The following is a 25,298-nucleotide window of genomic DNA, read 5'->3' on the forward strand; positions in this document are numbered from 1 at the left end:
ACCACTTCCCTGGGCAGCCCGTTCCAATGCTTAATAACCCTTTCGGTAAAGAAGTACTTCCTAACATCCAACCTAAACCTCCCCTGGCGCAACTTTAGCCCATTCCCCCTCGTCCTGTCACCATGCACGTGGGAGAACAGACCAACCCCCACCTCTCTACAGCCTCCTTTCAGGTAACTGTAGAGAGCGATAAGGTCGCCCCTGAGCCTCCTCTTCTCCAGGCTGAACAAGCCCAGCTCCCTCAGCCACTCCTCGTAAGACTTGTTCTCCAGACCCCTCACCAGCTTGGTCGCCCTTCTCTGGACTCGCTCGAGCACGTCCATGTCCTTCCTGTAGCGAGGGGCCCAAAACTGAACACAGTACTCGAGGTGCGGCCTCACCAGAGCCGAGTACAGGGGGACAATCACTTCCCTAGACCTGCTGGCCACACTGCTTCTTATACAAGCCAGGATGCTGTTGGCCTTCTTGGCCACCTGAGCACACTGCTGGCTCATATTCAGCCGACTATCAATCAATACTCCCAGGTCCTTCTCTGCCAGGCAGCTTTCCAGCCACTCATCTCCCAGCCTGTAGCTCTGCTTGGGGTTGTTGTGCCCCAGGTGCAGGACCCGGCACTTGGCCTTGTTGAACTTCATACAGTTGACCTCAGCCCATCGCTCCAGCCTATCCAGATCCTCCTGCAGAGCCTTCCTGCCCTCGAGCAGATCGACACACGCACTTAGCTTGGTTTCATCAGCAAACTTACTGAGGGTGCACTGGACGCCATTGCATTTTCCTTTCAAAGGCCTCTCCGCTGAGTGAGCTTCCTTTTAGCAGAAGAGATCTGGACACAGCTCACCACAAATGCCATATGCACTGGACTGAAATAAGACACTGACTGAGATGGTTTGATAAAAAGTTCAAATCTCTCCTCACCTTGGTACACTGCCTCTGTGGTGCTCCCACCTCTTGCATGGCTAGAAACAAGATCTAATACGGAAGGTCTGCAATTGGACTCGACATGTAGCAACACACTGTGCCACCTTTACACTACAGCACTGGCCAAATAACATCGTTCAAAGGGAGTATTCAAGGGAGTATTCAACCTTTTTTTTTTTTTTTTTTTTCTCTCTTTTAGATCAAAATGTTGGCAGTGATTAGTGTACTTCAAAGCAATCTTAACTGTTGCTATTTCAAGGGCAGGCACTGGGAGAAGGGAGTACGATTGAGCAAATCATCTTTGAATCTTTGAAATTTACTGTTTCACTATTTCCTAAATTCAATAATTGACAAGAATACTCAGATGCTATTTCATCCATTCAGATTAACAACCAATAAGGCCTGTGTAAGTCTATACAAATGACAAAACAGAGCTATAAGCTTCTATGAGAAAAAAGCTCAGCCTAACTTGAACCAAACAAACCAAAACTCCAATCCAGTTTCAGTGGAAAACCCAAAGGACCCCTGATTTTCAGGACACTAGCAACAATTGTAATTGTGTATGTTCAAAGAATACTAAAGGAGTAAGAGAGCAAGGGCACACTTCCTGCCAGAAGATAACAATAACCTGTTTTTATCTCACACTTGGAAGAAAGGTTTCAGAGAATTCATCCTAGTGTAATGATTACCCAGGTTATATTGCCAAGAGCAGCATCTGGATGAGTTATTTAACACTTAATATCAGTTCACAGAAATTAAGGTTGCCGTGTAGGAGTGAGGGAACATGATTTTTTCAAAATAATTGTCTGCATTTCATATCTTAGAGTCATTTTTCATTGTTCACAAAGACAATGACTATCCTAACTCTCCAGCCCTGTTTGCACTACTGCAAACCCTTTCAGAGTGGAGTAGAAAGAGTGAATATCCCAATATGTACAATAAAAAAACATCTTGTAGAGAGCAACTTATCTAGGCAACATAATCACAGTTCTGATCTATCTACCACTTTGATTTTACAAGACACAAGACATCTCACAAAAACTATTTTATATCAGGACACAATAAAACAATAAAATTCAATGTTGCTTGTAAAATCTGAACAAAAACTTGGTAGATAACTGGAAACAGACATGTTGCCCAGTAGAAACAGGTCTATTTGTATAGTAGGTTGCATAAACAGTGAGGAAGTATAACCTATTCAAACTTCTACCAGTTCTGCTCAAAATGCAACCTGATCATACTAGTCATAGGAATTATCTGTGCTGGGAGACCACAACCAGATTACAAATAAATTTACAGAGTTTAAGGCCAGAAGGGACAATTATGATCATCTAGTCTGATCTGCTGTTCAAGACGGGCCAAAGACGCTCACATGATAAGTCCTGCATCAAAGTCAGAACTACAATTTGACACAAAACATACTTGTCTTAGTTTAAATATATTCCGTTTCAACCACAACAATGAAGAAGAATCCAACATGTCCTTATGTAAACTGTTTGCCATGTTAATTATTTTCACTATTCAAAATGTGTGCCTCATTTCTAGTTTGAATTTGTCCTAAGTCTGTTTCCTGTACTGAACCTCACAACATTTTTTCCATACTACACTAACCAGATTTTTTAATCAACAAACCATTCCCTGAGGAAGGGACTTGCACTCACCTCTCCACCTTCTCTTGCTTTGGAGTGGAACACCCTTCCCAATTTTTTCTATGTCCTTTTAAATTATGGGTACCCGCTGAAGATTTAATGAAATTTCAACTTGATGTTATTCTCATAGAAAGACTGTTCACATCCATAGCTATAGCAATCAGCTAACAGCTCCCATTCTGTTGCTTCTCTGCCATAATACTAGGCCCAGTTCATCAACACCTCTAGTATTTGTTCCTTTACAGTTTGCTGATTTAAAATTCATATTGTTGAAAAGAGCCCACTTGACTATGCAACTAATCAATCCCTCCCCGTGATTTTTAGCATTTTACCATTTTTGTGCCATTGGTAAGTTTTATCAACAGCAATTTGATACTCTTCCAAATAATGATGAAATACCAAATAGACTGAGCTGAAAGCACTGCTGTGGTACTGCCAGGTTATGTACCACTTTGTCTGTGTATACTGTTGGTTTGGGGGCAAATGTCACATAGAACAAGTTATTTTCACAAGCCTTGAGAGAACCGTAAGAAACTTGATAAAACTTACTTTCATAAAATAAAATTGACTGGCATTAACTATGTTACCAGTTCTTAATTATTTACCAAATTAATTCTGTAATTTTACCTAAAACTTACATCAATGGGTAGTCCATTTATAATTTCAAGGTCTTACTATTCTTTGGGTTTGGAAAAACTAGAATAGCTCTAGAATAGCTGAAGCTTTTTTTTCTTTCCTTTTTTTTTTTTTTTTTTAAATGAATTTTAATGATTTGGAGAGCTCTTCAGCCAGGGTTTTTAAGACTTTATCTGCAAGTTATCCAGTCTAATTCATTCTAAAAAATATTAAAATGTAGTGGGCTACAGTATAATAGCCTCAGTACTTAATAGCAGAACTGCATCACTGGAAAATACTTATAAAAGCCCATCATGCTTATTTCTGAGAACAGAGCAGAAGAGTATTTAGTCTTCCCTACCATAATAATTTTTTACCCATTTTGGCCATTCTTAGCAAGATACCAAGTGTTAAACCTGCAAGATCTACAGAAGTTACCTTGTACTCTGTAACCATAATATCCATGTACATATCTTTACTGTTTCTTTTAGTTCCCCTTACCAAAATCTCTATACTTCTTAATTGTTGATTTATATTTACCGCTGTGAGATTATTTGTTCATTTTTTATATTTAACATACAGCTTTTTAAAAATCTGTAACGCACCCTACACACCCGTTCCCCACTGAAAGCCCTCCAACCTTTATTAAAAAACAGATTTCTCATGGAGTTTGCCTGTGGGCTGTGCCTCTCTGCTCCTCAGCACAGTGAGGTCCATGCATCAATGCAAGAACCCCGTACCTAATGCTCCAGCAGGCAGTAGCAAGGTTTTGACGGATACTCAGGGACAATGTGTGTCTCAGTTGGATACTATACATTTCTAAACATGCTTTGGTTTTCTCTCATGCAAAGCAAATGAAATCAAACATCTTATAATTCCAGAGAATACTGCTTAATGAAAATATTGAAAACATTTTATAGCATTTTTTATTTTACCATTGAAACAGTTATTGATAACCTATTTTATTCATTGTGCAGTAGATATTTTAGAAATGAATTGCTGTATGGTTTAATTAGTTCATTATTATGCCTATTCTTACATGGTAATTTCTTTTATCATTCTAATCATTCACTTCACAGTTTTTAAACCAAATGGAATATCAAAAGTTCTGTAGGATTATTTTTGGATCCTGCACATGTTTCACCATACAATTAATCTGTTTGTCAGAAATACTAGTTAACTTCTTCTCTTTACTACTTTCCTTTACTAGCTATTTTTCTCTATTATATATGATTAAACTACCTCTACCCTTTAAGAGGACAGACTTGTGATGCTTTTCACTCAGTTTATTAAAGATTTTTAAATTGTGCACTAGGTATTACGACAAAATATTTTAATTTTTATAAAGTTTTATAATTGAATATTCTCATTTATTTATATCTCATCTACAGTATTTATTTAGTCTTTTTACATGTCTTTACTTAGTTAAAATGCAGACAGATAAATACAGTTGTTCCTTTGCAGGGAAGATTCAGTACATTAATATAAACTGCACACTAATTCCCCCAAAGCATATATATATATATGTTGTAAACCTGAAGACTTTTTACACAGCTGCTTATTGCTAAACAGTGTCTTGTCCAGAAGGGGACAATCTGTGTCTCTAATTGCTGTCACTGAAGCTGAGATTCATTATGTGACTTTCCCATTAAAATGTGAGCATTAATTTGTATAATGAAATATCACCCACTGCAGTGTTCATTAGCCATGCCCTACTGTATACTGCACATTGTTAGCTACCTAGAAACTGTAGTTAATTTCACTAATGGATATTTCCCTACTTAGTGTTTGGTAGGAAATTTATACTGTAACATTACCTCTTAAACTTTTAAGGAAATTTAAATTCAATCAATTATTTTCAACAAAAGTTTGGGACGTCATTAAGACAGGAGAAAAGGCATACTGTACAATGTTAAGGATGGGAAATCTGGAGAAATCTACAGAAATGAAAAGTCCTTTTAGTTCTTCTTAGAAATGTAAGAATAAAGGATGTTCAATACCAAAATTGTCTCCTCTTGGAGCACACATACCCATTTTCCTTAATTATTCATGTTGCTCATCCCACTACAAGAGCCTTCAGAGAATGGCAACAGGCAGTCTTTTTTTAGGAAGAAAATGTGAATTGAATTCATTTAAAACAGCACCATTTTTACTGTATTTCATCAGTTCATCTAAGCAAGTTTTAAAATTGGCTAGTCACATTTCCAAGGGAAACTGCAGTTAACACTGTAAATATAATACATGTAATACTTGTAAGATGTATATCAGCCATATCATAACATACTTTCAGCTAATGGACACAACCTTGCTAAACTGCTTCTTTCTACCCCTATCTGTCTTAGGTTTCTTCAGTTTAGCACAATCCAAACCTTTTTCAGGGCTATACTTTGCTCATGCACGTTATTCTGTTTTCATCACACAAGGAATTTAACAGTGCCAGTGATACAGGAAATATAGCTGAGGACACAAACCCAAACTGGTCCACATCTGCAGCAGTTTCTGAATGCTAATGCGAAGTGCAAGAGGTCCTAGAGCCCCTACATAGTATGTTGCTTGCCAAAAGCAGAACATATGAAATTTTAATTTTTTACGTTTAACTATTTCTGTGCTGTCCAAAGTCCCAGGCATGTAACATAAAAACAACACATCTAATTGGTTTTGGTGGGAATTGAGAATGCTCAAGAACATATAGAAGACACTCAGCTCCTTGAACGATGGAACCCTAAATTGCTGCCTGCAGAGGGGAAAAATGCAAAGTCCGGATGTGGCATATTATTGGTCTGAGATATTTTACATAAGAAAGTTTTCCTTCTCTTAGTCTGAGCACCTCTGAGCTGTCTGTGTTATAACCTTCACAGCTGTATTACCATTATTTTATAACCAGGAAGATGAGTCACAAAGTGGCTAGTCCACCCATCTTACTGTGAGTTACAACCTGAATCCAGTTTGTTCTTTTCCTAGACAGATATCCTAACCACTGGACCCTCATTCCTTTTCAAACGCCATCACTGACATTGTTCTGGAATTCTTAAAAGAAGAATGACACTATTCTCTGGCTTGTTGGAAACAGAATACAAAAGATATTCAGTACTGGAGAATTGTATAAGCATGGGGTCATAACTAAGCAACTAAAATCACCAAAGCATTCAATTGTCTTTCCTAATACATTCTATTTCATTACTGTGATATACTTTGAATTTTTGCATTTTCTTTTTTTTTTTTTTTCCGTAAAATATTTTTGGGATACTATTATTCTTGCTAGTTTCTGAAAAAAAAAAAAAAAAAAAGAAAGAAAGAAAAAAAAGCAGATCTATTTATCAATTTATTTTTCTTCATGCTTTGCAAAAGTCTGTATTCACTATAATTTTAGACACAAGGTCAAATTTTTACTTTGAGCAGTATAGCTTCCGCGCTTTAACAAAATCTCTTCCCAATTTCACATGGGGCAAATACACACTTTCCCTGTTTCTGTCTCTTCACACTGAGTTTTTGTGAGTTGAAGTAGGTAGTTTTGAAGAAGCAGGACCACACAGCCCATCTCTATCCCCTAGTCAATATAAACAAGTAATTTAGGAGGGTTATGGGGAATTCTTTCTTTCCTTTCTAAGCCATGAGGCTCTGGAAGATTTTGCCCTGAGAGTTCTTCCTCTCTTCTGTCATGGCTGTGCTAGGAAACTAGCCCTTCAACTGTTTTGAGAGCAAGAAAGAGGATAAACTCTGATTTTACATAATTATGCCCTTTTCTTCTTTTTGTACGGCAACAAGCAGACATCATATCTTATTCTCATCCCCTTAAAGCTGTTCATGGCTGAATATCATTGCATTAGAAAATAAGAAGAAACCTCTACAACTGTGTGTTGGCACTCAAATGAGTTTTTGGTGTGTTTTTTGTTGTTGCTGCTTCGTTTTGAGAAGCTTATGTGATAGCAAACTACACAGACATTGAGCCCCTGTGTTGAGAAGGTTGCAACCATAAATATCCAAAGGAAAAAAATAAGCAACCCAAGTCAGTAGCTAATTCTTTTATAACAGAGCATAGCTTCCTCCTCTTGTGAGGGATGAAACAGCTTCTCTAGCTTTTTTGGGCCAATTGCCACAGAAGCACCTCCTGGCTGGATCAGACTTTGGGTCTTGTGTTGGCATGCGTACCAAACCAACCTACTCATGTGCCTCCAAACACACAGATGTTCGAAGGAACCTGACTTCTGCTGAACTGCTTGAGCTCATCTCTAAAAAACAGGTGCTGTGAGAACAAGAACAGTAATTGAGTTAATGTAGTGGAGAAACACAGTAAAGTGTTTTTTATCAGTCAGTTATATGATCCAGGCATATAATAAAGACAGAGTGTGACATAAAAAGCAGGAAACTGTCCCTGTTAAGTATGAGCTAACCAATATTTGTTTAATAACTGGTATCTATTACATCATTTCCATTTACTGCAGAGCAACTTAATTTTTATTTAATAACTCTAGTAATTTGCCAATTTACATTTTTATAATATTTATTACGATTATTTTCAATATGTAAAACACCGCTCCATTTAAACATACTCTTGTCATTATTTACAAATACTTTGTTCTCAACCTAATGGAAATTGATTTTTATCTATTTTAAAATTATAATGCATTTTAAATGTATTGCAAATGTTGTTTCAATAGTCTATATAATGTTTTCTTTTTTGTGTGTGTTATTTCATACATGCTTTAGTTGTTCTTGTTTTAATTTTTAGTAACTTTTAATATGCAATTTCTATGGAATATTTCCATCTCAATTAATTTACTTTCCATTAGTTCTAAGCCACAAATACCAAATGCGTAATCATTGTCATCTTTATAACAACAAAAAAATGACCACTATATAATAAAGCAAAAGGAAAGATGGGTATACTCAGGTTATTTTAAAGAATTTTCCTTTGCTTCTCCATTAGCAAAAATGTCAAATTGTTTAAACCTCATAGTTACAGGATTATTTCCCAATAAAATAACTACCATGGTTTGTTTTCACTACATTAGAGAGCAAACACATAAGGTTTGAAGTTTCATATTTCCTTCAGTTTTGGGAAGGGAGGCAAATACTGCTTATCTGCTACCTCAGTGAAATAAAAAATTCTGTTGACATTTTTCAAGCAAGAGGTATAACTGAAAAGTATTTCTTCATGCAATTTGTTTTATCTATCAATTAGAAAAATAGCAGTAACATTCCGAAATTCGTTTAAAGTATCTTAAAAAGAAAATGAATGACTCCACAACTGCACTGCCCACTGCACCTGTTTACAAAACCAAGTGTCCTAAATCTCCAGCTTTGCACGCCCTCCCAGAGCACACCACAATACCTAAGACTTGAAAGAAAACAATATCAGGTTGACCATAGACAGAATCTCAAGTGACATCAGCAGGACCTGAGGATGCCAATACTGTATGTCAGATCCTAACTATGGAGATAGTAAGCCTCCCTAAATATATAGTGTCTCTGTGTGAACTCTACCATGCACATATACACTTTTAAGCAAACATGGTATTATAATTTAATTGGAGTGGTTACATTTTTTTTAGTATCTAGAGCAGTGACATACAAAAATAAAGAAAGAATCTAGACCAGTAGTAAGTCTCTGTAGAATAGAAAGTCTGGTTTTCTTATTAAAATAAAATGTGGCAAGTTTTCTTCCCATGCTTAAAACATGTTAAGTATTACTATGTCCAAGTAGTAAGTTGGGTTAGTTCTAGCACAAAAAAAAAAAAAAAAAAAAGCAGATCCATGAATCCATGAAGCTGATGTATTCATATGAACAGTGAGAGGTTAAAAATGAGCACGTTAAATTGTACAAAAATAGTAACTCTAAGCAAAACATACAGAATCCCTAAGTAGATGCTAAGGAAGGCCTTTGAAGCAGTTAATATAACTAAGTCTGAAACCAATAGGCTTATGCCTATTGAAGGACAAGGGTAATTGAAGGAAACAGTGATGAAGCAGGGAAGGAGACAGAAATAACCTCAACTGGGAAAAGATGATTCTATTAAAGTGGTCTTTATCCAACAACACATTCCTTGTGCTTTTATTTAAGACTGTCATATATCTTTCTCAAAAGACTTTCCAACTAATGAGTCCAAATCTACACTGGGAATTAAGGCTTCTAGCCACATATTATGTTAACCCACATACACACATTGCTTGTGTCGACAGTGCTCCGCTCCTCTTGTTCCTCTCACCTGTATGTATTCTCAAGTGGACCTTTAAGTGATGTGATGTTCTGAAAGTTTTTCCACAATATGGGCAGTCTTTCATGGCAGAACCAAGGCTCCTGTCTCTCAGTAAAGCTGGCTGTTGGACTCCTACAGATCTCCCAGCTTCTTCTCCAATGTCTGCAACACAGAAATGTTCTCACATCACTTCAGCACGTCAGAAGTTGTTCTCACTAAAACTGCTAACAAAACACAAAGTTAAACATGTCAATACTACACCTGTCTATTTCATTCTTTAAATCTGACAGAATGCTGACAATTCATGTATTTTCTTGTTATTCTCTTAAATTATTTCATCTTTCCTATCATCATTTTAAGCAGCATATGGTACCTTTATATTGAACCAAATTATACAAGAAAAGAAACAGCTGTGTCAGCAGCTGGTTTGATTTCTTCTTTTGCTTAGTTCCTATTAATTTTTCCCCAAAAGTTTTAAATTGTTGTTTTGTTGAATCTATTTAGTTTATAAGTATTGTAAAAATGTGCATGTTTTTAGAGGGAAAAAGGTTGCATCAGCATGTAAAAACCTTCCATAAAAATGGAATCGCAGTGATGAGTCCAACAGAAGTGGCAATGCCTACACACAAAGCTAACCAACTTTCTTCTGCAATACTTCAACATTAGAGTAATGATGCCTGACCTAGTGAGTGACCTAATATCATGGGAAAGCCAATGGAAAAATTGGTCAGATGAGGGGGGATTCTTATGCCCTCTCACTCACAGCTACTGAGTTTTCTCCTTCGATCTTCATGGCTGCAGTTACTCTTTGCTTTGTAATACAATGGGTGAGACTCCAGGACATCTTTTCTCTCTCCTGATATAAAGAAACAGTCATTCTCAGCCACCCTGAAGAAGCTGCTATTATTCAAGCAGACTATGGACAAAATAACTTGCAAAAGACTGATATAAATATTATAAAACATTGAGCATTTTTAAAAAGTCATTACTTGAACCACAGAAGACTCAGCTTTCACCTTGTACTTACAGGGTCATGTAATATCACATACAGGTATCAATTCACATTATCACCAAAGAGTATCATGGCACATGTTGAAATTCTGAAATAGATTTACGATACTGGCACACCACAGAGATACAATACACATGGACACATTACCACACCTGTGTGCAAAAGCTGAGTTATGAGGTCTGTATTGAGGTGGGGAGTAGGTAGTTAAAATCTGCATGCAAAGTCTCGACTATTTCAACCATAAACTAGTGACCGAAAATGCTCTGTCTCTACCCATTTGATATGTAACTAAAGCTGTCAGGAAACAGTGCAGTTTAAACAGCGTTGTCTTTTAAATGGAAGTGATGGAACATAAGAAAAACTTAACATTTGGCTCTAATAAAAACTGCTCACAGAAGAGCAGAGACCCAAATACCACATTACTGGAAAAGGTAAAACTAACAAGAATTTCATTATTTATTATAAAATGGTCACTCTAAACACTTTCACTTAAAGCTGAAAGAAGGGGGTGACCAAAAAAAAAAAAAAAAGAAAAGAAAGTATAAATGCTTATCTTAGTCACGTATGTCATCAAGCTATTGTTAATAATCAACAGGCAAAATCTGATTCTTGAAAATGACATTCTTGTTTAATACTTTCTGACTGCTCTTAGACCGCAGAGTTATAGCACACTATTTCGGTTACAAGGCTAGTAACTGTCATTTTGAATTATTCACATGTATGTAAAGAAACATAATGCAGAGTTTATTTTGTCTTTCAGAATCCAGAAAAGCGTACATAGGTGCTAGTCTATAATTTCAACTTTCCTAAAGAGTTTAGATTTTCCACTTTTTTTCTCCTCAATAGTTGTATATAACCACATCCTAAACTGCTTCAGGAGAAAAAGAATTCCTGAGTGCAAAAAGCATTTCTGAAGTGCAAAATATGGAATGTTGATGATAAATGGTGGGATTTTATTTTCATTTTCAATAAATACTGTATGAGCATTATAGATAAATATATAGATAAAGCTAACAAGCCACTCAGGAGGAATTTACCGAATGAGTCTACTAGTTATGTTTTGCTAAATGTCACTCTAAATGATGGCCTGTTATCCATTTGCCTTTTATCTTTCTATCTAGAATATGTGTGGCCCAATAAAAAAGAATAAATTTGTAAGATAAACAGCTCGCTTTGCAGATTTAAGAGTCTAATTTTCACTTTACACAAAATTGAATTTTTTCAAGGCAGCGAGACGATGGAGTTTACTCTAGCACTAATCCCTCTGAAAAAGCAAACTGAAAACAACAATGAAGCAAAGAAAGATGTGGGTGGTCTGAAGAGTTTTCTTTTAGATTTAAATAGACATACAGTAGATAGTTCCAAAGGCTTTGCTCCAACAGGGGCCTTACCTTGAAGAATTTTTCTTCCCACAGTGAAAGCATTCCTAAGACTTTAAAGCTGGGCTGAGGGGTTTTCTTTTGAATTCCTCAGCCTACAAAGCCCACCGAAGCACTGGAGGCCATCACTACCTGAATGAACAGCTTTACATCTAAGTCCTTTTATTTCCAACAATGAAAAGATATGTTCAAGGATGCCGTCTGTCCCCATAAAATGCTACCCCAACTTCTTACTACGGCCCTGTTTTGGCAAATTGTACCTATTTGTCAAGGCACTTAAGTTTAAAATATGCTTAACTTTAAAATGCATTTACATCTCACTGCTGTCAAGTTTTTTATACTGACTCTCTTAAAACAACGTATGGACAGTGAAGGGGGAAAAAATGTGAAACAGAAAAAGGATAAGTGATTAGCAAGGAAAGAGTTATGAGGCAAACTGGTGATTATAGGTTAAGCCAAAAACAATATATGGGCAGAATGAAAAATCTTCTACTTTACCAATAGTCATTTCTGCTGCACCTCAGATGTGCCCCTTTCTCCTGCTTTGTTACCCTCTTCCTAAGCACAAACTCTCAGTTATGTTAAAGCGTGCAGAACTGTGGTAATGTTTTACAGGCCAGCAGAACTAGGATTAGCCCCACCAAATCCATCTATGAGTTACTTGGGATTTGAGCTATGGTCTTCAGGCTGCTCAATTCTGAGGATAAAAGATCAGGAAGGAAAGAGAACAGTTACTTATCTTGCAGTCATTGTGGTTCACTGAGTTATGCGGTCTACATGATGTGCACTCGATGCACATGAGATTAGGCTTCTTTTTTTACTACCTACTTCCATTATAGGCAGGTCTATGTCCTGAATGTCTTCCTGCCCATCCCTACCTTTCCTGATTCAAGTGCAGGAAATAACAGAACCGGGTATGAAATATTGTGTAGAGTTACAGGCTAGATGTGCAGCTTCCAAGCCTTGTATCTGAACTTACTTTCACTGAGCTTTTCTTTCACTTTGCTCACAGCAAAAGCCACGTGTAGAACTGCAAAAAGCAACATTCAGTTCTAAATGAGAAACCTGTCTTTGTGTCAGAGCAAGGAAAAGGCCACACCTGTGAGACCTGCCACACACAGCCGATGGACAGGCAGATACACCTCCTCAGCATGGCACGCAGCCATGAAGCAGCTTCTAGGGGAGACGTGCTGGGACACATCTTGTGTACCATGCCTTGGGTGACCATAAAGTCCCGATTCATTCTGCAGCCACTTGTGTGGTCAGCTGTAAGTGCTCACCTCAAGCTGCTCTCAGTTTGCTGTGGAACCTGTCTTTGGCACGACGGGGATTCATCAGGGCAGCCTTGAACTGTGCCATGGTGAAAAGGGACATGGGAGAGTCTCATGGCCAGAGGCTCACACAGAGGCAGGTAGTTCACACCACCCCTAGCATAGCCATCCACCCACCTGCACTCTGTGCCTTGAACAAATAGCAAAAAACATCTAGGCCTGGCTGAATGCTCTTCACAGCTTACAGGTGGTGACAATCCCCTATGAAGGACTCAGATGCAACAGCCATTGGCTTTGCCTTCAAGAGCTACCGTTCTGTGGCTGTCACTTAGTGACTGCCATGGGACGAGTGCAAGGAAAGAAACTTCACTTTAACATCCATATCAGAAGGTGGTAATTAGCTACATAATCAAAGAGCTGATTTGGCCAAAACGTGAACGAGTCTATTTACCACACAGACTGAAATGAAAATTGAGCAAGCCATAAGACCAGTACTTGCAGGACTAGCTGTAGGACTAGCCCTTCATCAGACAGAAGCCCCCCTCTCTGGAGAGGAAGGATGAAAAGCCAGCACTGGAGAGGAGCTGCACAGGGCTGCAGGCTGTGTCCACATTCCCTGCAGTACAGATTTCCTCAGAGCCAGATAACACCAGGAAGCAATTTTGAGCCAGGAACACTTTTACAGTAGCAGGTTAAAAGAAAATAAGTGAGAAGTACACTGATGAATCCTCTTTTTACAGCAAGTATCTTACTAGGAATCAGAAATTATCAACTCAGAAATGAGCTACTGTCACAACCATCAGTGGCCTCAGCACAAGGATACGGACCCCACTGGGGCACAATGCCAACTTCAGTGGATATTTCTAGAAAAGAGAATACATACATAGGTAGATAACAAGTCTGTGTACTCAGAGCAGAGTCAGTCATATGAATATTTTTTTGGTTTTGAAATTTCTGTATGTTTTCTGTAAGACTGGCCTACCTTTGTGGGAGGAGTTTATAAACTTGATTAGAAAAGGACTGACTGTTTTGTAAAAAGAAGGATGTTTTCAGTTGGTTAGGTAATAGCACTGACTTCTGTCATATGAACAGCAAATATTCAAAGGAGCATCTACATACATGTCCCATAAATTTTACAAGAGCATTTATTTGCTGCGTGTATGTGAAAGTACAGGGATTCACAAAGAGGTACTTTCATGTTCAAAGGAGCTAAATTGCAGTCCTCACACAGACTAAATTATCAGTGAAGTCAGTTGGAATTTTTCAACACAAGGATTGCCAAATTAGCCAAAAACAGGCAATCACATGGAAAAGGTAATCAACTCACAAAATAGGTAATCACAAATGTGTTTGCTCTTGCACATTTTTCAGTCATTATTAAAGAACCCTTTGAAAGGGTGGCCAAAAGCCTTTAAAGATGCACATAATCCCACGTTTCTGTATATTTCAGAAATTCAAAATATTTGCAGTTCTTTTAAGCTGTCTTCAAAACTTAATGAAACATGGTGCAACATGAAGTGGCAATGACCATGGTTATTTAAAAAAAGAAAAATTAAATGTATAAACCACCCTGATAATCCCACCTTATGTACAACTACTTACTTTAGCAGGAAAAAATTTATTCTGAATCGAATGTCAAGAAGAGAGTTAGAAGATATTCAATATTTTAATCCTGTCACTGCTGTAATCTTTATGCAAGTATGCCTAGACTCTGACCACCCTGTTCCCTGGGAAGAAGTAAAGGATACAAAAGTTTCTGGGAAAACATGCTTTACCTTTCTTGCCAATTCCTTAGAGAAAACATGAATAAGATTGAAAATAGTGGAAAATAGGGTTATAATTAATCATATTTTTTTCAGTTACCTGAAGTAGCTTCGATAGTATGCTTAGATGTGAGACTAGAATCTGCCCCAGTGCTTACAAATCTGAAATTAGAATCCTGTTAGCAGATGTTACTACACTTTTTGCTAGTGAAGTTCATGGCTTAAAATAAAAGTCTAATATTACTGAATATTACAGTTATATTTTAGGCCTCCGGAAAGAGTTACTAATGTCTTAGGTCAGGAACAACTTGCTGTCTCTATTGTTTCATCAAGGATTTAGGTTTTATAATGACCATATATGGGAATCTTAAACTGTGGAACATTAATATAGATTGGCAGAGAATTTGTTTAAACAGAGAGCTATTTTAGACGAGAATTGGAAAGGAGGCCTACTAGTGAGAAAACAGCATTCACATTGTTTGTATTATTAGAAATAAAGATTATACCAAAGGTTCCACTGGTAAATAAAGAGATACCACTTCTGACATCAGACTTCCCACTCAGCCCTCCGAACCGCACAAGCAAACAAAATTCACAGTTGCCCTGCCTGTGCTACCACTGCGTGCTTTAGCAGATTTAAATTTAAAGTACAAGCTAAATTAAACTGAAGTAAAATGCCCACATCAATTTACACCAGGAAAGACTTGCCACATCTAGAAGTGAGCACACAGCAGTTATAGCCAATACCACCAACTACAAGGGAACTCCCTAGGAGTTATTTCAAGCTCAAGAGAAGACGAGCCAAAATATTTTAAGCAATTTCTTAGTAACTAGCATGCTGGCAACTTGGGACAGCGCACACACCTTAAGCCCATACTTTTGACACAGAGGATGACTGGTGGTTTTCACATGCCATGGGTTACACAACACTACAGCATGTATGCAAATTTTGGTTATATTACAATGCTTTTTAGTGTGGTACACATTCTGAGAAATATGCAAGAGTCTGTATATACAGCATAAAGAGACACAACAGACATTTAACCAAAATTAAGCTGTTTATCACAAAACGTTTCTTATCCTCTTTTCATTTTAATCAAATTCCCTACAGAGTTTTTGCTTTAGAGTTCCTAGTAGTCTTACTTTGCAAATTGTTCTAAATCTTTAAAACCTTTTAAGATAATCAAAGTTCAAACACAGTTTCTGAGTACATCTTTTTAGCTGTCTGATTTGTTTGAAGAATCCTGTGACCAAAAGACAAAATCAGATATAGTACTTAAAAAAAACAGGGTTAATTACTTGCCATTAACTTACAATGGCTCTGTTTGGACTGAGAATTCATATTATAAACAAAGATTTTTTTGAATAGACTGTTTTTTTTTCCAAGAGACCTTTTTTACTCTTTCTTAAAAAAAAAAAAAAAAGTAAAAAAAAAGTTAAGTATCTTACAATTTCTTTCATTTAACAGTTGGCAGAAGGAAACTCCCAGATGAACACTGGCCTGTGTCTTTCTCTTTAACCAGCTGAGTGATCCAAGCTTTTAATAAAGCTGTTCCAATTATTGTAAAAGTCATCTAGTACCTTATAGCCACAAATATTGACAGTTTATTGCACAACGCATTCATGACATTTGAAGGTCACATCATACATAATACATACACTTTTATAAAAGTGTCTGGAACAAAGAGATACATGATCAGCAATTACATCTTACCATTTTAGGGTATGATTTTATACTTATTTAAAATGAAATACTGTGTAAAATTCAAATAGTTAATAAAAAACAAAATAGTTCATTTGCTGTACTGTTTTATTAATGAGTGATACTTAGTTCAGTTGTACAAAATCAACAGAATGTAGTCCATGCCCCGAGAAGATTACAGTTAAATATCATTATCCTGTAAACCATCACACATTCTCTTAGCTCATCATAAGAAGAAAGTAAGCTTGAGACTTTGATCTTGCACCTGTATACCTCTCCAGGCCTACAGAACTCAATGATGCTTCAACACTTAGATTCAAATCAATACCTTAGCATGTTATTGAAATACTCATTCCACTAAAATTGAATCAAAATGAGACTGAAGAGAGTACAGAAGAAATTTTTGGAATGTAGGCACATGAAGGCATATTGAACACCTTCAGATTGTTTCCAATGCTTATGACTTTTAGGGCTATTCTGAAGTGCATGCCCCAGCGATATAATTAAAAAATGCAATTTATGCAATCAGACCAAAGTAAAGTCCTTCACTGAAGTAAACAAACATCAGGAATACACAGAGATCACCACTAGAGATCACCTGTAAAGTCCAGCTAATAAGAGCTGAGTTTGCAGCAAATGACTACATTGTTCCCACTAATACCATCTTTGCTACTTTCTTCCAAGATCCTGGAATACTTTTTTTCCTAAATCCTTTGTGTGCAAGACTCCTGAACCACACAACCCCTTCACTGGCTTTCCAGTTCAGTTATTCCAGTACCATGGCTTTGACATCCTACTTCTTTAGTTTGACTGCATAGATAAAGATGTACTTCTTCATTTATGTAACAATGGATCTGTTTGCTATCTTGAATGTAACATTAGTTACTCACAGCGATGAGCTTCTGTTTGCTCTTAGTTCCTTCAGAAGCGCACATCTGAGCTGCCAGGACACCTTATTGTACTTCTCTGTACAGAATACATTTATTTACAAGTAAAGCACTCTTTGGATCACCTGCTGTGGGCTTAAACGTACCTATGGATCTTTTCTTGGTGTATTGCCAATGTTCCTTCTAATCTATCCTCAAAATTTACAGTAGTGCTCACTTGCACTTCTGACAGTAATGCAAGCTCCCAAACCTTCCATGCGACTGACCTTTCCGTGTTTTTCTCCTCTTATTTTTTAAACAGGCTTAGAGTATTCTGGGTTATTCCCCAATGTTCATGCCAACAACAGTCTGCCTTTCACATGTAAGCCTGTCTGTCTCACTAGTTTTCCTACTCAAACCCTGACTCCCCCGAGATAGCTTTGATCCTGGCCTTAGATTTGAAATGGGCACTTGGTTACTGACCAGATAGGACGAGGTCTTTCTGCACTTCATACAGATTGTTTACTGCTTTTGGAGAAAATTCCAATAGGGAATCTCAGCAGAGAAGCTATCCAACTGGATCATCTTTTGGATTTGTGTGTTATTTGTAGGCAGGTGTTCAGGTACCAGATGGCCTTAAAGCCCATATTACTCAGGTTATAGCAGCTTCTACAGGCTGTCTGCATCATATTCCCATCTCTGAGATTTGCAGAGTGGCTACATGGAGCTTGATAAACACTCTTACCTACCATTGCTCTCCTGATGCCAAGGCTAGATCAGATATCCAATTTGGGAGAGTTGCCTTACAGTCCCTCTTTAATTAAGTACTCCTGATCTCCCACTCCTGGGATGGATTGCTACTGCTGATTAAGCTCCAGAAGTAAGGATCTGTGGAGGCAATTTCATGAGGGAGAAAATGAAGTTGCTAGCTAATCAACTAAAATAACCATTAACTGGACTTCTGTGAATGAATATATTGCCGCCTTCTTGCTTCCATACTTAGCCTGTTTCTTCCACATTTCAGCATCTTTACCTACTTATAAACCAAACAGGTAAGGTATACTTCATTACAACCTCTATCTTATTCCTACTACACTTGTGGGACAGCAGAACCATTTAGTACAGGCCACACTAAGAAGGAAATCCAAGACCGTCAGTAAATTGTAGAGAAGATGGTGAATCTGGGTGGAAGAGAGCAGTACAGAATTCATTTTCTGTAACTTGTCCAATGTGCCCAAAAATATAGAGTCTGTGAGACTCTAAAAAGCAGAAATTAACAACCAGCTCCACACAGTTTTCAAAATTCATTAAATATCTTTTAAAATCTTTTGAGTAATTGTATGGAAATATTTAATAACTATACAGGCCAAGTTTCACCTTGAGTTGCTGGGCTTAGACAATAAAAAAAATAAATAAATTTTCAAGTCAGAAACACAGACTTGGCCACATTATAAGTAGGTCTTGGGGCCTCAGGTCTTATTACAGAAGTTTTTTCACTCTATGGATTAAGAAACACCCTTTTCATAATTATTATCTTATCATAGGTTGGTAAAATCAGGATAGAAGTGCTGGTAGCACATTATCAGCTTTTATAAAAACTTCTTCTAATAAAGAAAAATGTAAATTACTGAAAATGTCACAGGATCATCTTTCTGTAGACCCCAGTAAGAAAGAAACCAACACTAGAATCAGTCTCATAAAAACAACTGTACAGGTTAAAGTAGGTAAATTACTAATTTTCCCTCAACAAAAAGAAAGAGAAGTAAAGTCTGTCATTCCTTTTACAGATTACTGATTACAGACGTGCTGACAAAGTCTCCAAAAAGTGGATAATGTCACAGTGTGTGATACAACACTTGGACAGATTGTGACAGTACAGACTTTATTTTCTTAAATTTTACTTTCCAGTGCTGCCTCCAAACTAAATGACTGCTTTGAGCTAATACAAATACCTCTGTAAATAATTTTTCTCCCATTAACTTTTTTGGTACATGCCACTTAAGTATAATTTCCAACTTCTTTCTGCATTTAAAAAAAAAAAAAAGTCATATTTGAAGAAATACTTATAAGCAATCCTGAACTGCTGAGACAATTTTATTAGCAACCTCTTTCTAAAAATAAAATATGTTAATTACATGAGTTTTGCTATAATGGAAAAATATTGATTAAATTCATTACTTCTAGTGCTGAGAAAGGATCCTTTAACTGCTTAGTGTTTTTTTCTTCCTCATTGGTTTCACAGTGGATTGCAGACATATTGGGACCAAGATGTCTTATAACATGATATCATATGAATGCACTCATTAATTATTTTATACTAATGACGCATCTCAAAAGGTACATTAGTAGGTCAACCTGTACCCATGTTTTGTAAAATAGCCTTAGAGTACGCTAATATTAACATGCTATTTGTAGGCTATAAAAGTAAGAAATAGTGCATATGGAGCTAATATATCAATAATCCAATCTCCATTTTCTACTATGAAAATATACAATTTTTCATCTGAACTATCTGGGTAAAGAAAGAGGAAAAAATACTGTATTTTGAACCCTCCTCTGATTTAGCTGAGCTTGTGGCAATAACTGGTTTAGGCATAGGCTTCAGTATGCTGGAATGATCTTGAAACTAATTTTGCATGTGTTGGAGTTGGACTGTGGCCATGCACGTCAGTATGCTGGAACTGAGTTATATAAATCCTGAGCCTTATTTTACATGTGGTGGTGTTGGACTGTGGCCCTGCCATCTTTTAGTTCTCCATCTGTAGATATCAAAGCCAGGGTGTGCCCGGACACTTGCTACTGCTCACTGCTTTCCTTCCACAGGCCTCTTCTGAGCTCCGTGCTCAGCAGCTATGGCCTTGCAAATACCCTCCACACCGGTGGGACTGGGAGCTCTTCAAAGCCCTGGCAGGTCTCATGAACCTTCATCTGAAGTCTCTTTTCTGCCATGGCTGGCCTTTCGTGCCCATTACACTTCTCATATCACTGTAATCCTAGCTAGTTATATACAACATCAGGGATGAGAAATAACTTCTCAGACAGATGGTCCCTCAGATTCAGTGAGTTAATTCCTCTTTCAATACTAGGTAAACAGCCCCTTAATTTTTAAGCAATTTATTGAGATCACAGCTCACAGACTTACAGAAGGTCTCAGAGTTTTCCTGACATTACATTTTCCCTGTGACCACTGTGATTTAAGTCCAGACAAAAAGCTAGAAGCTGTTTTCCTCTGGGGAAGGGGATGAGAAAAGAAAATATCAGGTGTTTGGAAGCAACATTCCTTCAAAAATACAAGAAACACTGGCTTTACATAAAGCTGGAGTGCCAACACAAAGGCAGTAATGCATAGTACTGAGAAAAACAAAAGCAGTTGTACAAAGTACTTATCACCCTAAGGTGAACTAGTGACATGGTGGGACGTACAGTCTGACTGTAACATGGTACAGTTTTTGAATGCCTCCTTCCACTAGTTCACTGTTCTTCCACATTAGTTCACCAGCAAATATATATTTTAGCCCATCAGGACTATCTATAAAATCAGGAAATAATCCAGACTAACTTATTTGCAAACACATTTCTCTACCTGAAATTAATAACATTTTGTCTATATGAAGCCTACCAAACTGAAGAAACAACTTCACAGTAAGGTCAAAATTGCACATTTGAATGCAGATCTAGCTTTTTTTTTTTTTTTTTTTCATGTGACTAGTCAGACACAACTTAGTTTATTAGCTGCCTTGGAGACAGACAGACTTTAGGAGAAGAAGGGTTGTTCCATTCCTTTGCTTATTAGCAATTTACTTTTTCAAATTCTATTTCTGCAAACTCCAATGCCAAAAGAAATTCAAAAACCAGGTAGTCTGCATGCACAGAAGCACCTTTTGTTTAATAAATAATTCAGCCATGTATTTCTTTTTAATTTAAAAAGGGTCTGACTGAATAGTCAACAGAGTGAACTAAAGTTGGCAAAATATGGTGTTGAAAAATTTAAAAGTATATTCAAGGCCATATTCATTTGCTTCACTTCTACACTGGAGAGGCAGACTGCTGCAGTTCTACCTTTTTTATATTTTCTTTTGCTTTCTTTTCTTTTTTTTTCCTTTTTTTTTTTTTTAAATATACTCACACAACCATGCAACACTCCTTTGATTTTGAAACCTTCCTTGTCCTAGAATTAGTCTCTCTCTCTCTTTCTGTTAACAGCACAACAGCAACTTCTCCTTTACGTCATGAACATCACCAGAAATTCAGCCAAAATGTTCTCACGAGCTCATCTGCCATGCCTGTAAGGGTCAGGCATAGCTACTGAACATCTTGAAAAACAAAAATACAGGAAAACATTCTGGAAATATTCTGACCATCATGTGGATGTTAGTTCCATATATTAATAAGTGTATGGTAAGGTACAGGAAACACATCCAGCTGCAAAAATCTGCAGATAATGATAAAATGAAATCGACTGAACACATAACATGCTATTGCAAATGCATACAGATAGCTGCAATCAGTTGAGTCTATTTGGTACCAACTGATCCTCTTGAAGACAGAAGTATATACAACTATCGTAAGTATGAATTCACACACTTGGTTTTATAAGACAAAATTCCCAGTAATAAAGGATAAGAAGGAACAAAATAAATAGAGTCAATTTGTCTACCTAGTCTTCAGCACCAGAATGTTCAAATAATTATCTTGAATCTTAGGGCAGTTAGCAAGGAAAAAGTGAGGCTGTGGTGAAATCTCCTTTTTCAGATTCCTGGAGATCTACCCATTCCCCCCGTACAACCCAAAGCAGCAGCAGGTACATAAAGTCTTCTTAACAAAGCCCAATCTTTTAGCCTCCACTCTGCTGAGTGGTTGAACGCTTTACTGCAAATGGCTTTACTGCATTTTGCATCCTTTCTGATCAACGTCCTCTGCATCACTGACCGCTCTTGTAACCATCATGAAATATCCACCAACATGAAATTACCAGTTGGATTTTCATGACATCAAATGCTGACAGAAAGAAATCCTATCTCAGAAAGGTCAGATCTGCAGGAAAGATCTTTACAGGGAAAGAGAGTAGGGGAAACCTACCCCTTACAAAGGAGCACTGATTTTAAAGAAAAGGACTCCAAAACATCCCATCTTTCAGAGTGGACATACTTATTTTCAATGCACCTGTTAGAAACAGAGGATTACACATAGGTCACGTTTGAAAGAGACAGGAGTTTCACAAGTACTTCTTGAAAAATTCCATAGGGTATGGAAGAAGAGCAGCTTTTCACCGTTTTTTCACTATCGTGAACAGAAGTAAAATTACCTGTAGTATATAAGACAAAAACATTAAACAGACTAGATAAACACTCTGGACAGACCGGAAAATGGATAGTTTTAAATGAAACTTTTAACACCTTGGTCTGCTGTGACAAAACTACCCATGAAATATATGCCCCCAAAAATCCCTGAATCTGACAAAGTACAAACAAAAGCATCAGGACAACTATAGAAATGTAGACAAAAACTCCTACCCTGCAATTCAGAGGGGCTTAAGATTTTAATTTTGGCCAATTACTAGCTTAAATGAAGACACTATGTAATAAATACCATCTCAATCAACAGACTAATTTTAACTCTGAGAATAAAGACTACTGCATTTGTGGAGACACACGTTTCCATGCCTTTTCAGGATGGTACTAGTGGGAGCCACTCCAATAGCCTGGCAAGCCCATGCAGAATTTGGTACATAACAAACTGGCTTGCAACTGATTACATTTGAAAGCTGTCTACTGTGGGATTGACCAACGTAACAAAGTAATGTATGGGATTGAGAAAAGTTGAATGGCAGAACAAAATGGTCAAATGAAACTGAAATAACGTCAACAATTGTACTACTACTGGTCCTTTACTGGCTACAGATAAGTGATATCTTGCTACAGATATGTGTCCAGTCATGGGAATCACGGGTATTTGTCTCAAAAAAGGGATCTTATTGACTACTGGGCAATGGAGCTTTCTGATAGATGCTGAAACGTTTTAAGAAAGGGTGAACAACTAAAACCTGTTGCGGCTGAAGTCTGTAACTCTATACTGCTATCATAGGAGTTTTATCATAAAACTGCAGCCAAAGGACATTAATCAGGACAGTAGCATAGTGTATTAAAAATAAACAATGATAGAAGGATTCAACTTAGGAAAGGCAGCTCTGGTACCAGACAGGGCAATGGTGAGTATTGGAGACCAGTGGAAATGGCATTCCAGAAAAGAATCGCTTGACAGACCATTAGCTACTGTGCTGCCGCAGCAAGTGCTGTTCAGTTTTCTTGTTGTTGTTGTTTTGTTTTGTTTTTTAAGTATGAGAATAAACACACAGTCTCTATGATGGCAATTTCCATTCATAGTTTGACAGCTAAATGCTACAATGTTACTCGAATCTCCTGCCTCTTACATTTCAATTTTTATTTAGGAAAAAACAGCATGGAAATATATTTTGTTATCTATTTTAAAAGACACATATGTAATCCACCTATGAAGATTGCAATTTTTGGAATTAAAACTGATCCAAAACAGCAACATTTTAATCACAGCTATTACAATAGACGAAACCAAACAGTGATTCTCCATACATTTATCTTTATCCTGGTAATGACTTCTGGAAAGACTTCTGGATGAGAATGCTTTACACTATTAAGCCTTATTGAAAATATTCCCTGAAAAGATGTCTCTCAAGACCACAGTCAAAGCAGAATTATCTATAGGAGATGATATGCATTCAAATCTTTGTTTGCTTTGCACCTACAGTGCAGAAGTTGCTAGCCATCAGATGTTTTAAATATCTGAGTGTCTTCTGATGGCAGACAACCAACAATGTGAGATCAGCCAGTAGTAACTGATTGTCAACATCACAGGGAAAACCACTGCCTCTGGCATTATGAGGAGCTTTGGTAGGCACTGTCATTTGAGGGAGCATTGGCACAACAAGCGTTCCCACCGGGACAGGGTGTATTAAGGACGTGGCTGAAGCACACTGACAGCACGAGATCTGATGGCAGTCATGCTGGGTTCCTCTGAGGGACCAGCCCTTTCGCACAGTGAAGTGATCTGCACATTAATGTAAGCAGAGGCACCAGAGCATTCTCTCAAAAGAGATTTTCATTACAAGCCCCTACCCCCTATGCTAAAACAGGAAAGTTTTGCAAAATTTCAATGAAGAATTCGCTTACTCTAAAAACTTGCTGCATTTTTAGTACTCAAAGAGCTTCTGTTTGATGGAGTCAAACCAGCAATGTGGTCATACTGCGGAAAAGAAAACTCTACAGGTAATAGTTTTGCTTAAGGTTGGAGAGAACCCCTCAACAATATCTTCCTGAACTTCCCTCTAATGCTTGAATTAGAACTTCATTCTTGTGGCAAAAACTTTCAAAATGGTTAAAGACATTGGTGTTTAAAAAAAAATATTATATTTAGCGCAAGAACTGAGCTGCCTTAGATTACACTGAAAATCCTCCTGTGCAGACCTTTGGAGGTATTGTCTCAATTTGTATCTGCACCATACTTTCTTCAATGAGAGTAATTTCTCCAGGTAACAATGGCCCATTTTCTCTTTGAGTACTTGACACCAATAAAGTTGTAGTGCAGAGTTAAAATGTGGTGCAATCCCCCACGAGATGTGACAGAACCCCAAACTTACACATCCTTCCAAAAGTATAAAAACAAAAACATTCCTAATAGCGATAGGTTAAAGACATTCTAAAATATCGAGATACTTCAACATTGGCAAGAACAGATACGCATTAATTATTTTCAGGTATTTTTTAAAATGCAAAAATTAACCAAATACAAAAATAAAAATAAAAATCAATTATCAGTTCTAGTTAGAGACAAGTATGTTTCTTCTCATCTATCCAACTGAACTCTGGCAGAAAATTTTCAGGCATTTGCAGC

The 25,298-nt window shown here is 37.2% G+C and overlaps 1 protein-coding gene across 25 annotated transcripts in view; it reads right to left on the reverse strand.

The window, feature by feature from the left end:
• Nucleotides 1-25,298, reverse strand: part of ZNF536 (zinc finger protein 536) — a 346,292-nt gene that overhangs the window by 125,514 nt on the left and 195,480 nt on the right. For all 25 annotated transcript variants that reach the window (XM_083852147.1, XM_083852164.1, XM_083852167.1 and 22 more), the window contains one exon: nucleotides 9,389-9,541. In XM_083852147.1, the coding sequence (XP_083708273.1) occupies nucleotides 9,389-9,541 (153 nt within the window). The remainder of the gene's footprint in view (nucleotides 1-9,388; nucleotides 9,542-25,298) is intronic.

Source organism: Anser anser (assembly GCF_964211835.1).
Source record: "Anser anser genome assembly, chromosome: 11".
In the NCBI taxonomy this organism is placed as follows: domain Eukaryota; kingdom Metazoa; phylum Chordata; class Aves; order Anseriformes; family Anatidae; genus Anser; species Anser anser.